At 42.9% G+C, this 15,077-nt stretch overlaps 1 protein-coding gene across 4 annotated transcripts in view; it reads left to right on the top strand.

The window, feature by feature from the left end:
• CFAP52 (cilia and flagella associated protein 52) overlaps nt 1-15,077 on the top strand; it is a 270,832-nt gene that overhangs the window by 198,326 nt on the left and 57,429 nt on the right. For all 4 annotated transcript variants that reach the window (XM_032967311.2, XM_032967310.2, XM_032967312.2 and 1 more), the window contains 3 exons: nt 2,128-2,327; nt 3,737-3,873; nt 4,251-4,379. In XM_032967311.2, coding sequence (XP_032823202.2) covers nt 2,128-2,327; nt 3,737-3,873; nt 4,251-4,379 — 466 coding nt within the window. The remainder of the gene's footprint in view (nt 1-2,127; nt 2,328-3,736; nt 3,874-4,250; nt 4,380-15,077) is intronic.

Raw genomic sequence — 15,077 nt, 5'->3', positions numbered from 1 at the left:
CTTTGCTGACGTTATCGTCTCCAGATTGAAAACGAATTTCTTTAGAGCTGCTTTTTGTGTTTAGTTTGTAATCCACAAATTGTATTTTCCAGAATGTCTCATTTCCAAGAGACAATTCAGCTATGCTCTATTAAATAAAGCAAAGTGAAAGTCTTTCCTGAGCTACTCGCTAAGTCAGACAAATTAATTGACTTTATATATTTTAAATTCTTCTCTTTTCGATAGCTAAACGGGTGCCAAACGAGTTCATTCTTATTCTGTCTTTGATTTAAAGAATTGTGCAGGAATGGACACCTCCATTGGCGCTGTCACCGCCAATGTGTTGTGTCTTTAGTTGTTGTCCTTCCCCTGCACCTCCGATTAGCACGGTTGGCTACGAACGGTGTGAAAGAAGTTCAACATACATTGTTCGTGAGGTTATAATAAAACTGCCCTACACTGAAAGAGAAGACTGCAAGTTGTCCCTGATGAATCGCGGTGGTCATTACATATTAATGCGCCACTAAGCTGACGAAAAGCTAATTTATGTTTCCCATCTCCTTTATTTATTGCTGAAATTTAATTTTAAGGGTGGTACTGACCTCAATCCATAATTTGCCTGTCCATGGATCCCCAAGAGTGTTTTTTTTTTAAATCAAAGAATGTGGAAAGATGAACAAGGTTACTTGTGTTATAGTAAGGAAAGGTAGAGCTGCGAAAAGAATGATTTCTGTTGAGTGACAATCGAAGAGCTGATTAGGGTTAGGTACCGGTTTGAGATGCCCATAGGCTATCACCTAATGAGATAATGCTACTGGTTGTCATGATGACTTGTCAAGCATGATCATCGCTATTTAATATAGCCGTATTATATGTTCAGCAATCATTGACTTTTCCTGTCCAATTCATCAGAATTCTCCACAGCTACATTACCATAAAAGGACTAGTGCATGGCATGGAGTGTCAATGAATGATGTATCCTGAGCGCCACTATTATCTTATTCTTCTATCGAAAATTACATTGTACAAAACAGAGAGGAATTTATATCGCAAATTCAGGCAAGCCATTACATTATACAGAGCCGTGATGAATATGTAATTCAGAAACTAAATATTGAATTACATTAAATAAATATTTTATTGACACGATACAATGTCTTACTGATTTGATCAAATCTTAACATTCACTCATCTCTGCTGTACGACGTTTTCAAACACTAATTCGGATGAGTCAGGTTACAGTTTTTCAGATTTATTGAAATTGCAACGGAGAGCTGGGGAGAAGGGTGTTTCAATCTTTTTTTCCATTACCCGTAAACGCATGAAATAAAATAGTTAAATAACAGTTGCTGGTTTGCTGCACATAAACGATGTCTATTGATAAACAAAACATTCCCTTTTAAACTGAGAAATCAAGGGAGCTGCTGCAGTGTAATGGTTAGTACACTGGACTTGCAATACAGAGGTTGCCGTTTCGACTCCATATCCCGGCGCAACAGTTGAAAGAATTGGTTGGGAAAGTGTCTTGAATTCATCTGTCTCTGGCTCCCGAGCAGTAAACATTGGTACACCCACAGTTGAATGACATGTTGTAAGTGGTGGGGTGAAGTGTGGGACAAGCCCAAATTCCAAAGGGTCTGGTCAGCGTGGAAGAGTAGTAGATCGTATACCATCTAAAGCTCTCTCAAGTGGAGGCCCTTCTGTCAGCAATGGCTTGAGTAAGAAAAGCAATTGCAGGGTTGGCCTTTACCTATTAACTAAGAAGCGAAGGCAAATGTACAACGTGGTGGCTTAGGTCTCAGTACCATTTGTACGTGTGCACGTGCCAATCGGTGCATGACTAAAATTCCACTGGAAACAATTGCCGGTTACTGACTTTTGGAACCGATTATATCAATTCAGAAAATGTCTATCGGTCTACCTGTTATCTTTTAGCAGCTCTACTTGATAACCAAAGCGAGTACTGGGTGACTGTGTGTAAACAAATGTTTCCATGCTGGCTTTAGGTATTGGTATTCCACAACACTAAATTTTGGTATTCAACGGTATGTGTTAATATTAGCAGTACTCTATTCGGTAATGAAGATTTATATAGATGGTATGTGCGTCTGCATTTTGGATGTGTGTGTGTGTGTGTTTGTTGAGCAGGGCAGGTGCCATCCGGTCTGGTTTCCCATCCCGATTGTGAGCACTTGCTCTATCCACTGGGCTGTACTGTGGTCATCCGGAGCCTCAAGGGGGCCCGTCAGTCATTTCTGCATGGACATACCAACAACGTGTCTTGTCTGGCTGTGTCTAACAGTGGCCACTATGTTGCATCCGGACAAGTTACCTACATGGGCTTTAAGGTACAAAATATAAATCATTGGGGCGGAATGGTGGTAAATTGGTTATTGAACTGCAGTACAAACCCGGCGACCTGAGATTATTACCAACCATGGCTAATATTATGGTGAATGATATCTGAACTTGTTCTGGTCCCGTCCTTCACCAACATACTCTGATTGAAAAATGTATATATTCTGATTGAAATCTGTTATCTTCATACATACAGTATTTTTTTGTTGCTGAACATATCCATTATTAGTTTTAGTTCACTGTCAATAATTTGAATTCCTATGCCATTTAGTGAAGGCGGACCGAGATTAAATCAAGTCGAGCTTAATGTTAAAACCCATAAACTCAAATTTTAGCTTGTTAGACTTAATAACTCACACACACAAAGCCATTTCATAATTTTCATCCTGGTCCACTTTCATTAATTTCCTGATACACTGTATATACGTATGCTGCTTTGTGTTAATTAAGAAAAGGAGCAGTTGTGTCTCTCCAGAAATAATTTTCTTTGGCAACAAACAAAGGAAGTCTCTTAATATCTGCAAAAACTGAAACCTTTTGCAAGGAATCATGTTTGCAGTCAGAATGCAAAAAAACCTGATAATTTATGCATTGTCCTTGAAACTTATTGGTCCACACCAGAGACAGCTTTCCTTAGAGCCTAGTCTCATACGGTGTTCGACCAGATGACGCCAAAAGGCACACATTTTAAAGACAACGCACTGTATGAGACTAGGCTCTAAGGAAAGCTGTCTCTGGTGTGGACCAATCAGTTTCAAGGACAATGCATTAATTATCAGTGTTGTTTTTGTTTGCATTCTGACTGCAATTATTGTGGTTAATGCAGACATGAATCCTTGTAAAAAGGTTTCAGTTTTGTTGCCAGAATAAAGGGGAAAAACTTTATTCTTATATTTTGGTACTGGCAAAAGAGGTCTAATGATTTACAATCTAGTTGTAATTACTGGCAAAAAGTCGTACTCAGATTGTAAATGTTGTGGCTTGGCTCTCCAACACACTGGTGTGCTGTATTAGTGACAAATTGGCATGATCTAGTTACGTGACAACCCTTACTAGTTGGCTGTGTCGGGTGGTGACGGGTTTTAACGACACATTTATATATTTATGCGATCTAACCCTAAAAACCTCTATTATGCACTTCATTAATTTTATTATTGTTTTAAAGTGTGGTAGAAAGCAGGCAAACTTATTGAGAGTCACAAGTAACATCATTTACTGTGTCAAATCATTGTGGAAAGCAACAGTGCCAGGTGTTTAGCAGAATCTGTTACATTCAAGTAAACTCTTTCCTAATAAAAAAAATGTGCACGATTGCACCTGCTGAAAATACTATTGAGAAATCTCATTTGCATTCCACATGCACACAGTTCCCTGTACTTGAATGGTCTTTTGAACGCAGGCGGACGTGATTTTGTGGAATTTTGAGAAGCGCGAGCTGCATGCCCGGCTCACTTTGCACAAGGTGAAGGTTGAAGCATTGGCCTTCTCACCTAATGACCTCTACCTGGCATCCTTGGGAGGCCAGGATGATGGCAGGTATTTTTGTTATTTGGTTTTAATGTTTACTTACATTTTAAAGCTCCAAAAATAAACAAGCAAACATTTAATATGAAAACTCTAAATTAGACAAGACACAGTATTAATCAAAATTGAAATGGTTTGAATAATTAAATCACCCCTTTTGTACAATGTGATGTGACAGGTTGTGAAGTCGGATTAGCTTTTATCGCTGGATCCTGACATTGGAATCAGATGTACCAAATAAGTGTTGCAAATGAGACCTACTGTTCAGCTGTTATATCTCCCAATTAATCAATGACATTGGCCTGCATAATTGAATTTACTTCAAGAGAAAAAGGATGGTAGATAACCATGTAATCCAAGCCAAGCACAAAATGTGTTTCTCTTTAAAGTGTGGTGATCTGGAACGTGACCAAGAAGGAAGCTGTGTGTGGAAATGCTGTTTCACTGCCAACGGCTGGCACCACAAACACCGTCCGCTTCACCAACACCAGCGACCTCTCCTTCATTACAGCTGGGAAGTGAGTATCACAGTAGCAATGCATACTACAATCCTTGAAATGTTTTGTGTCTGAATATGTACTTCACGCGTGAATCAAATATTAAATTGGATAAGTATATCGGCTTGGTCAGCTGATCATCTCCAATGATGACTGTGAGACAACAATTACTTACTTCCCACAAATGATACATGTTTAGCATTCTGAGGGAGACAGCGGGCTGAGTACACTCACAAGTGATATGTTAACTTATTACCTTGGAATTGAGTGCACTGCAACGTTGTCGCCCAACTAGATATGAACTCATGTAGCGCATACACTGCACTAAAGATACCGTATACTTTGTGTGTTTATATATATAATCTAGATGTGTGGTTCTGTGGCAGAGTTCTTGCCTAACAATTAAATCCCTACGGCGGTTAACCCATTATCTGACTGAGGTCTGCATTGTAGGAAGTAAACAGCAGAATCTGGTCACACAGCTGACTGACATTGGTCAAAGGAGATTAAGAGCTCGATTTGTCGAGCTAATTTCACTGTCATTCTGCCATTCCTTGGTGGAATGACTGCCAACTCCACAAAAATCGGATATATTCTGAGAGATATGTTTAAGTTGCAGACAATTTCAGTGTGTGCACTAGTAGTAAAGAGCTTAGGAAGCAATTCTTGATGGATCACCGCAAGATGAAGGCTGGTGTGCGATTATGGATTGGGAGTTGATTTGATCATCATCACCTGCAGCAGCAATGTCGTTGTGATCGTCATTTATTGTTATCACTCATCATCATAATCGACACTTATCTGCTTGCCACACATTTGAAAGGTCACTTGTGCATTGGTGACTGCTGCAGACCATTGCGTCAGGCTGCCAGTCACACAGCAGCAGAAGGCCATAACCCGGCATTATTTCCATGCTATTGCTAACTTCCTTCGAGAGGTAGACACAAGTGCCAATCAGACCACACTCGAAGGTGACAGCTTCGTGCAGTGCAAAGGGTCCCATTCTGTAAATGTGCCACTTATTTTTTTATGCTCACCTCGATAAAATGTAAAGATTCCACTTTCATTTTGGCCTAATCAACCGTGGCTCATATAATAGACTTCACTGCTCAATATGGAGGGCCCTTTGGTCACGGAACCTATTCCGTGCAGCTGTGCCCACAGAAGCATTACAATGATATCGCCACTAATGCTATGTGATTGAGAATACAATTGGCATTTTAAAGGCATGCTAGTTCAAGCTTCATAATAAAGGTTTTTGGGTTAGATCGCGTTTATTTATAAATGTGTCGTAACCCTCCACCACCCGACATGGCCAATCAGCAAAAAAAGTGTCACGTTGACAAAAGACAAATAATTCACTTATTTAGCCCACCGGTGTGTTGAAGAGTGAATCCACATTTACAGTTTGAGTACGACGTTTCGCTGGTAATTACATCCAGCATCATCGGGCAATTCGCCAGAATGGTAAAGCCCTCGCTTGCTCCCGGTTTTATATAGAGCAGCAGGGTGACGTCATCACTTAACTCATATCAGGTGCAGTGATTAGAGGCGGAGGGGGGGGGTATTGTAATTATATAATCGATTAGTAATCAGTCATTGGTTATGATTAGTAATGAGTTGTAGATTAGTAATTCTTTAAATCAAAATGTAATGTGTATTATTTAATAATACGCTTTCAGGCCGCACTAAGCCTGTAGCTGTCAGAGCGATTCAAGTTATTCTTATTCCTCTCAATTTCAATGGATTCTCTAATTAGTCTTTGCCAGTAATAATTAGTTTTACACAACACTGCAACATTGTCAAAATCAATTGAGTGTCTTTGTTGACAAGCATGTTCTGCCACTGCCGACAGTTGTGTTTGAGATAATTTAATATTTCTCTGATGTTCTTTTAGTCTTACGCTGATGTTACGTCCCGTCTGTCCAATGTAGCAGCTGCCACATAAAGAATTAATCCGATATACACCTTATGTTGATAATTTAGGTAATGCGTCTTTAGTGCAAGATACTAGTTTTTGAATTTTGTATACTGTACCAAATCTTACTGTAATGTTTTGCTTTTGCAAAACACAGGCTAATTTGTCAGTTACTCCTGAGATATATGGATTTTTTATTGTTTTAACAATCTGGTCGCTTTCAGCAGTATTGCTTTGCGATCGTGATTTGGCATTCAGTGCTCTGTTAATTTGAGCATTATTGTAGCCATTCTGTCGTAGTGCGTCTTTAACGTGTTTAATCTCTCTCACTAGACTCTCACCATCTGACACTGTTTTAGCCCGATGTATGAGCGTCTTGATAAGAGAGGATTTCTGAGCTGGATGATGATGTGATTCTGCATTCAGATAGGCATCAGTGTGCGTTTGCTTTCTGTAAACGCTGTGTTATTTTACCGTTTAGGCCATGTCCAAGCAAAAGATCTAGGAACGGGAGTGTGTTATTCACCTCCATTTCCATACATGCTTGTCTATATGACCTTTGATACTTGCCAATGCCCATTCTCACTGCCACCCCAGCATACCACACAGCGCATGCGCACTTGCAGTTGTAACCCTCATAGACACCAGCTTGGCTACAGGGGGCAACCTCTGTGCTGCTGTGTGAATGGCATGCACGGTGCACATGCAGAAAGATGTAGCGATGAATGTGATGATCATGTTGGTACTGATAGCTGGTGATGATGTATGTGCACCCATGGGTCTGAAGACAATTTGTGTTGATGTGGGGGTACACACCTGAACAAACATGGCACTGAAATTGCAGTCCTGGTACAAATATAAAAGTGATGTGTTTTTTGGAACAAAAAAAATTCTAAATGAAAACAATGACTAAAATTAGGCATATCGGAAGCCAACATACATAACACAGTGGGAACAAATATTAGTTAATCCTTCCAAGGTCTGTAATGAGGGGTGTGGTGGGGGTTGGCCTGCTCGTACAGAGGGTGCTAATGATGGTGTTGGCTGCATGGGGGGGGGGGGATGACGGTGGTCTTGGTTGCTGGGCAATCCGCCGGTTCCTGATTGGCTGCCGGATGTTTTTTGGAATGGGGCTACACCCATTCCTCATGGAGAGTCGGGCCAACAACTGCCGTGTGAATTTATTGTAATCACTTTTTTTTAATTTCCACGTAACACCGGAATTTTGCAAAAGTGTGGAAACAAACTTTTAGATGATTCGGATCTAAACACTGCTGATTGATGATGACTCGCGGTGACATTGCTGTTACAATCGCTAATGATCCACCAACCCCCAATCCACCAAATCACACTAACCCCTCTTCCTTTGGCTGTCATTCCCCAAAGAATTGGGGGCCCAATCCATCTCTAAATAGATGGATTGGGCCCCCTTTAACTTTTAAATGCAGTATATGTATCATTGTATATTTGCACAGAATGGTATCCGTAAATATGCATTTTTTTCAGTTTAGAGTCGATTCAGACATGCCTGTTTTCCAAAGAGGAAGTGTATAATAAACATTTTGTAGTGTTTGGAGGAAATTACAATATGTGAAGACTTGACTAGTTACCAGAATAATACAAATTTGTGTTGAAAATGTAATAAAACTGTGCATTTTAAATTTGTTTATGACTTGACTTAAAGCTTTCGTGACTGAAGGAATTAATATATTTTTTAGTCTTTTGTTAAAGCCACGTAGATAGAAAAATAATAAAAATATGACGTTTTGATCACAACATAAGCAATCGTCATCAGGTGAAAAAAGATAGCGGGAGAGCTACTGAGGCAGGAAAAAATATAGCGGGAGAGCTGCTGAGGCAGGGTGTTATAAAGGTTTGAGATGGGTGTCGCCCAAGAGTCATAAGCGAAGTGGGCGGGGCTAGAAATTTAATTTGCATGTAAATGTAAGATCGGAGAGCTGAGCTACCTCCACGATGACGATGCTGTGGAGGTGGCCATTGTATTGTGAGAGATTAGCATGTCAATGTAAGAAAAACGAGAGCAACCGCCACATCGAGGAAAACGAGCAATGGTGGCTGTGTTCGTGAGACATTTAGCCTGTTAATGTGAAGACATTTAACCTGGTACTGTAACTCAGAGAGTCGAATATAACTGCTAACATCGGTAGGTAGGATGGAAACATCACAGCCAGTTATGATTTAAACTGGTTAATAACGTCCTTCCAATGATTACTCAGTTTTGTACCCATCTTCTCGGTTGAAATTGTGTCTGTGTTTATATATCTGGATGGCTTCATGAACGAATCTTTGCTGATAGCCAGTGGGTTTGCAGAGTAACTTCATCTTGGAAAAATAAATTTTGTGTGTGCCCACAGCGTTAAAACAATGATAAGCCACGGCTGAAGTATTGGTCCTACCGTGTTTCAGATCTGCTTCATGTTCACGAACACGGTCCGAGACATGTCGCTTAGTTTCCCCAATGCAACTACTGCCGCAAACACAACTTAGTTTGTAGACACAAGGGTATTGCATGTGTAGTGATTGTACTTGTCACTGTGTGGTGCCGGGACTTGCGAAGTCATGGCCGGCAATGTTGTCATTGTGGGCAGCCCAGGTTTCAGGCTGCAGTACCAGCACTAGCGGTGGTTGGGTGAGCGCTGGTTAGCGCAGAGGCACCGCGAGCAGTGTGCGGTGCCTCCCAGTGAGGGAGCGAGAGTGAGCGTCAGCCAGCCAGGGTTACTCTGGGGCATGATACTCTGGCTGACCTGTTGTCACGTGACCGGACAATACTGGAGGGGGGCCACCGGTGGACGGGGGCCGAGGGGCGGTCACGTGGTCCCGAAGAGCTCTCGGGTACATTTGAGAAGGAGCTCGAGAAGCCTGGAAGGTGGGCGGGGATAGGGGCAGAGCCAGCCCTAGCTTGGGAGCATATAATTAGAGCTCCGTAAGGAGCTCGGGGTTCTCCAAGTGTTGGTGTTCGAAGATCCACGTCGGGGAGAAGAAGCCTCTAGCCACGCGGTCTGGGACCCAGCTTGTGGTCCGGACCGGGATAGCGAACCGTGTCTAGTTCTGCCATAGCGTAGTTAGATGGGCATTCGAGACCCGAGCGTAGGTTGTGTGATGTTACGTATTGTTACGTGAATAAATAATGTTGCTCCCAAGATAATGTCTGCAACTCAGTTCGACTCACTCCACATGTCAGGGATCACATCCTTCATTGATGGAATCAGATCACGAATTTGATGTACCGTGTTGAATCGAACCTGGATCTTGTGTTTGCTCATGATTTTGGAAATCTTTTTGGTAACCCCTGCTAAGTATGGCAAGGTGATGGTTTTGATTGGGTCCTCAGATGGTTCTTTCCCAACGGTTGGGGTGATAGCTTTACGGATTGTGTAGTCTGAATATCCATTCATCTTCAGGGCTTGGTGTACATGCTCCAGTTCACTGGCTAGGTGGTGATGGTCGGAAATACAACTAGCTCTATGGTGTAGAGTTTTGATGAGGGAATTCTTCTGGGATGGATGGTGGTGGGAGTCAGGTTTTAGGTAGGCATCCGTATGGTTGGCTTTCCTGTACACAGAGTGTCCCATTGAGCCATCTAGTCTCTTTTCGATTAAAACATCCAAGAATGGTAACTTTCCATCCTTTTCCACCTCCATGGTGAATTTGATGGCTGGGTGTATGGAATTGATGTGGTTGAAAAATTGGCCCAGAGCTGGTAGGCCACGTGGCCAGATGACGAACGTGTCATCTACGTATCTCTTCCACAAGGAAGGATGTAGGGTGGATGCCTGGATGGCATCTGTCTTAAATTTTTCTATGAAAACATTGGCTACAGCTGGAGATAACCCATAGGGGTACCTTCAACTTGTTTGTAGAATGTTCCGTTCCAGGTGAAGTAAGTATTGGTGAGGCAGTCTCTAACCAGGGCCGGTACATCAGCATTCAGTCCTTGTGGGACCAAATCTTCAATGATTGCAATGGTCTCAAGCACAGGAACTTTGGTAAACAAAGATACTACATTGAAACTGACAGGTAAATTACCAGGAGATAGTGAGATGTCCTTAATTAATGATACCAAGTGAGCTGAGTTAAGTACAGCTGAAGTGGTCTTACCAGTGAATGGTTGTAAGGTCTCAGACAGAAATCGGGCCAGCTTGTAGGTGGGTGAGTCAATGGTGGAGACGATAGGACGGAGTGGTGTACCTTTTTTATGGATTTTTGGTAAGCCATAAAATCTGGGTGGTCTAGCAGCAGAGGGTTTTAAGGAAAGCCGCTTGGTTAGTTCGATTACAATATCATCAGTGATGATATTGTTGGTTTTCGTAACCAGGCGGTTGGTAGGATCTCTATTGATTTTGGTATAGCTGCCATCATTAAGTAGGTCCTGAATTTTGTTATTGTATGTGGTTTGTCCATGATGACAGTGGCATTGCCCTTGTCGGCTGAGAGGATGACTATGTCATCTCTCTTTTTTAGCTGAGAAAGCTCAAAGCGCTCATCCTTGCTGGTGTTGATAATAGGTGTCTTAGTGTTTTTGAGGATTGCAGCAATTTCCGATCTTGCCACGTCTGCAGGAATGTGTCCCAGACCCTTAAGGGCTACGTCAACCTCGGCAATTATATCATCAACTGGGATGAGTTTAAGGGTAGCTGCGAAATTAAATCCGTTAGCTAGAACCGATTTTAGGCTGTCGGAAATTGGGCTGTTACTCTGATTGATAACAATCTTGTCACCGTCTAACTTTTTAATGTGTGGATCTGGCTTCTTCTTGGAAAGGAGGTTGAACTTGGAAATCAGGTTATCTTTGCATTTAGCTGACATTGAGGCGGCTGAAGAGGCTGTCATGTTATCTACATGGTCTGTCAATGTTAAGTGTGATTGCAAGAGAGTCTTGTCTAAATTGTCTAGTTCAAATCGGTGCAAACTTATTGTCTCTGAGATCAGGGCTAGGCCGGCCCTGAACAAGATCCGTTTAGCATTAGGAGAAGTTACAGCAGCAGATGTCAGTGTAAAGGCGATCGGTATTACCTTATTGTCGTAGCATCTCTTCAGAAAAGTGAGCGACTCTATCAGATGAGCCTTCTTATCTCAAAGTTTGTTAAAATATCTAATAGTTGTGTGGAAACCTTCCCCATAGAGGTGGTTAAATCTTGACTTAAAGCTTCCGTGACTGCAGGAATTCATATTCTTTGGGTCTTTTGGTAAAGCCACGTAGATAGAAAAAAATAAAAAAAACATCACGACGTTTCGATCGCAACACAAGCAATTGTCATCAGGTGAAAAAAATATAGTGGGAGAGCTACTGAGGCAGGAAAAATATGACGGGAGAGCTGCTGAGACAGGATGTTATAAAGGTTTGAGACGAGTAGAGCCCAAGGGTCATAAGTGAAGTGGGCGGGGCTAGAGACAGCCTAAAATCGGTACTAGCTAAAGGGTTAAATTTCACAGTCACCCCAAAACACATCCCAGTGGATGATATCATTGCCCAAGTCGACATATCCCTCAATGGTTTGGGACACATCCCGGCAGACGTTGCAAGATCCGAAATTGCTGCTATCCTCAAAAACGCTAAGAAACCCATTAGCAACATCAGTAAAGACGAGCGTTTTCAACTCGCTCAATTGAAAAGAGAGATGACATTGTCATCCTCTCAGCTAACAAGGGCAATGCCACTGTCATCATTGATAAAACCACATGCAACAACAAAATTCAGGACCTTTTTAATGATGGCAGCTATACCAAAACCAATAGAAATCATACCAACTGCCTGGCTACGAAAATCAACAATATCATCACTAATTCGACTTCTCTAATCGAACCAACCAAGCAGCTCTCTCTAAAACCTCCGGCTGCTAGACCACCCAGTTTTTATGTCCTCTCCAGATGATTTGCTTGTCAGTTTCGATGTAGTCTCGCTGTTCACCAAGGTACCTGACACCATTGCAATAATTGAAGACTTGGTCCAACAGGGACTGAATCCTGATGTACCAACTTTGGTGAGGCATTGCCTTACCAACACTTACTTCACCTGGAATGGTACATTCTACAAACAAAATTAGGGTACCCCAATGGGTTCTCCCTTATCGCCAGTGGTAACAAATGTTTTCTTGGAGAAATTTGAGAGAGATGCCATCCAGACATCCACCCTACGTCCTTCCTTCAGAAGAGATATGTAGATGACACGTTCGTCATCTGGCCACATGGCCTGCCAGCACTGAACCAATTTTTCAACCACATCAATATCATACACCCATCCATCAAATTTACCTGGAAGTGGAAAATTATGGCTAGCTACTATTTCTGGATGTTTTGATCGAGAAGAGACCTGATGGCTCATTGGAACACTCTGTCTACAGGAAACCCATTCACACGGATTCCTATCTAAAGCCTGATTTCCACCACCATCCAGCCCAGAAGAATTTCTTCATCAAAACACTACACCATAGGGCACGTTGCATCTCCGACCAGCACCACCTATCCAGTGAACTGGAGCACGTACGCCATGCCCTCAGATGAATGGATATTCGGATCACACAATTCACAAAGCTGTATCCCCAACCATAGGGAGAGAACCATCTGAGGACCCAATCAAAACCATCACCTTTCCATACATAGCAGGGGTTACCAAAAAGATTTCCAAAATTTTGAACAAACACAAGATCCAGGTTCGATTCAACACAGTACACAAAATCCGTGATTTGATCCCATCTGTGAAGGATGTGATTCCTGAAATGCAATACCCTGGTGTCTACAAACTAAGTTGTGTCTGGGATAGCAGTTACATTGGGGAAACAAAACGGCATGTCTCGGACCATGTTCGCGAACACAAGGCAGATTTTAAACACGGCAGAACCAATACCTCTGCCGTGGCTGATCACTGTTTGAACGTGGTGGGCTCACACGATATTGTCTTTTCCGAGACCAAGGTACTCTGCAAACCTTCGGTCTACCATCAAAGATTTATCCACGAAGCCATCCAGATTTATGAACACAGACATAACTTCAACCGAGAAGATGGATACAAATTAAGCAATCATTGGAAGGACGTGATCAACCATATATGTTTTAACTGCTTTGATGTTCCCTTCCTACCTGCCAATATTAGCCAACTCTCAAATTTCCAACCTATAGCCGAGCACGGCCCTTGCCGAGCTTACATTTCAAAGCAAATTTCCGGGCCCTAGCCGAGCTCGACCCTCACTGAGCTTACATTTGTAGTGACTGTGCTTGTCACTGTATGGTGCCAGGGCTTACGAAGCCACGGCGGGTAAGGTGCTGTCATTATGGGCAACCTGGGTTACAGGATGTAGTACCAGCCCTAGCGGGGCTTGGGTGAGCGCTGGTTAGCGCGGAGACACCGCGAGCAGTGTGCAGTGCGGGCTCCCGGTGAGGGAGCGTCAGCCAGCCAGGGTTACCTTGGGGCATGATACGCTGGTTGACCTGCTGTCACATGACCGGATGATATTGGAGGGGGGCCACCGGTGGATGGGGGCCATGGGGCGGTGACGTGGTCCAAAGGAGCTCTCGGGAACCTTTGAGAAGGAGCTCGAAAGACCTGGAAGGTGGGCAGGGTGAAGGGTGGAGCCAGCCCCAGCCCAGAGGCATATAACGAGGGCCCCGTGAGGAGCTCGAGGTTCTTCGTGTGTTGGTGTTACGAGGATCCACGTTGGGGAGAAGCAGCTTCTAGCCACGCGGTCCGGGACCCAGCTTGTGGTCCGGACTGGGATAGCGAGCCGTGTCTAGTTCTGCCGTAGCGTGGTTAGAGTGAAATTCGATACCCGAGTGTAGATTGTGTTATGTTACATACTGTTGTGTAAATAAATAGTGTTCTTCCTAAGATAATGTCTGCGACTCAGTTGGACTCACTACAACTGGTATCAGAAGTGGGGTGTGATGTAGTGATTGTGCTTGTCACTGTATGGTGCCGGGGCTTACGAAGCCACGGTGGGTAAGGTGTTGTCATTATGGGCAACCCGGGTTACGGGATGACTCATTCGCTATATACCAGTGGTTGTCAAACATCCAGATGCTATGAGTGACATCGCATTCATAGGGCTGAGAGCCACAAGACATGCGCTGAGTAGTTCACACGCGATGGTCAGCTCGGGTGGTTATGGTTCACTCACCCTGATTGGCTGTGGAGTTTTAAATTTAGCAATCTGCAGGAGCATCCCGGGAGTACTCGTGTCTGTCTCCGCTGCCAGGGCCGAGTTACCGGAACTGCTCCCGCTTCAAAATAACGTTGTTACTGAAATGTTATTATTGAGCTGCACCTAGTGATCGGTTGCTTGGTCGCTACTGCCATGTGCACTTTGGCTGATTCAGGTGAACGCCACTGATGCACTGGCACAGCAGGTCACGAGTACATGTGCGTTAGCAAGCAGCATCAATTTTCCCCCTTCAAATGTATTTGGTTGCTTAGTATCTCATAAGGTTTGCACATTTTCTCGAGGTGCGTGAAACATTTAGTCTCATATGCGCTCCAAACTTTATACTGATACCACAGTCTTTGCTCAAAAGTGTTCTCATATTTACAGTTATGATATTGATGTAACAAAACACTTTTTTGAATAACAATCTCGAGGTACTGAGAGAGAAATTGCTTAATTTTCACATCGAGTAACATTTGATATCAGTTTAACACGTAGGCTTTCGCGACCAATATTATTCATAATAAAGGTTTTTGGGTTAGATCGCGTTTATTTATAAATGTGTCGTAACCCTCCACCACCCGACACGGCCAATCAGCAAAAAAAGTGTCACGTTGACAAAAGACAAATAATTCACTACTTTAG

This window comes from Petromyzon marinus, chromosome 37, assembly GCF_048934315.1.
Source record: "Petromyzon marinus isolate PM22_M1 ecotype Great Lakes invasive population chromosome 37, UKy_Petmar_22M1.pri1.0, whole genome shotgun sequence".
In the NCBI taxonomy this organism is placed as follows: Eukaryota; Metazoa; Chordata; class Hyperoartia; order Petromyzontiformes; family Petromyzontidae; genus Petromyzon; species Petromyzon marinus.
This window is presented reverse-complemented; position numbering and strand designations above follow the sequence as displayed.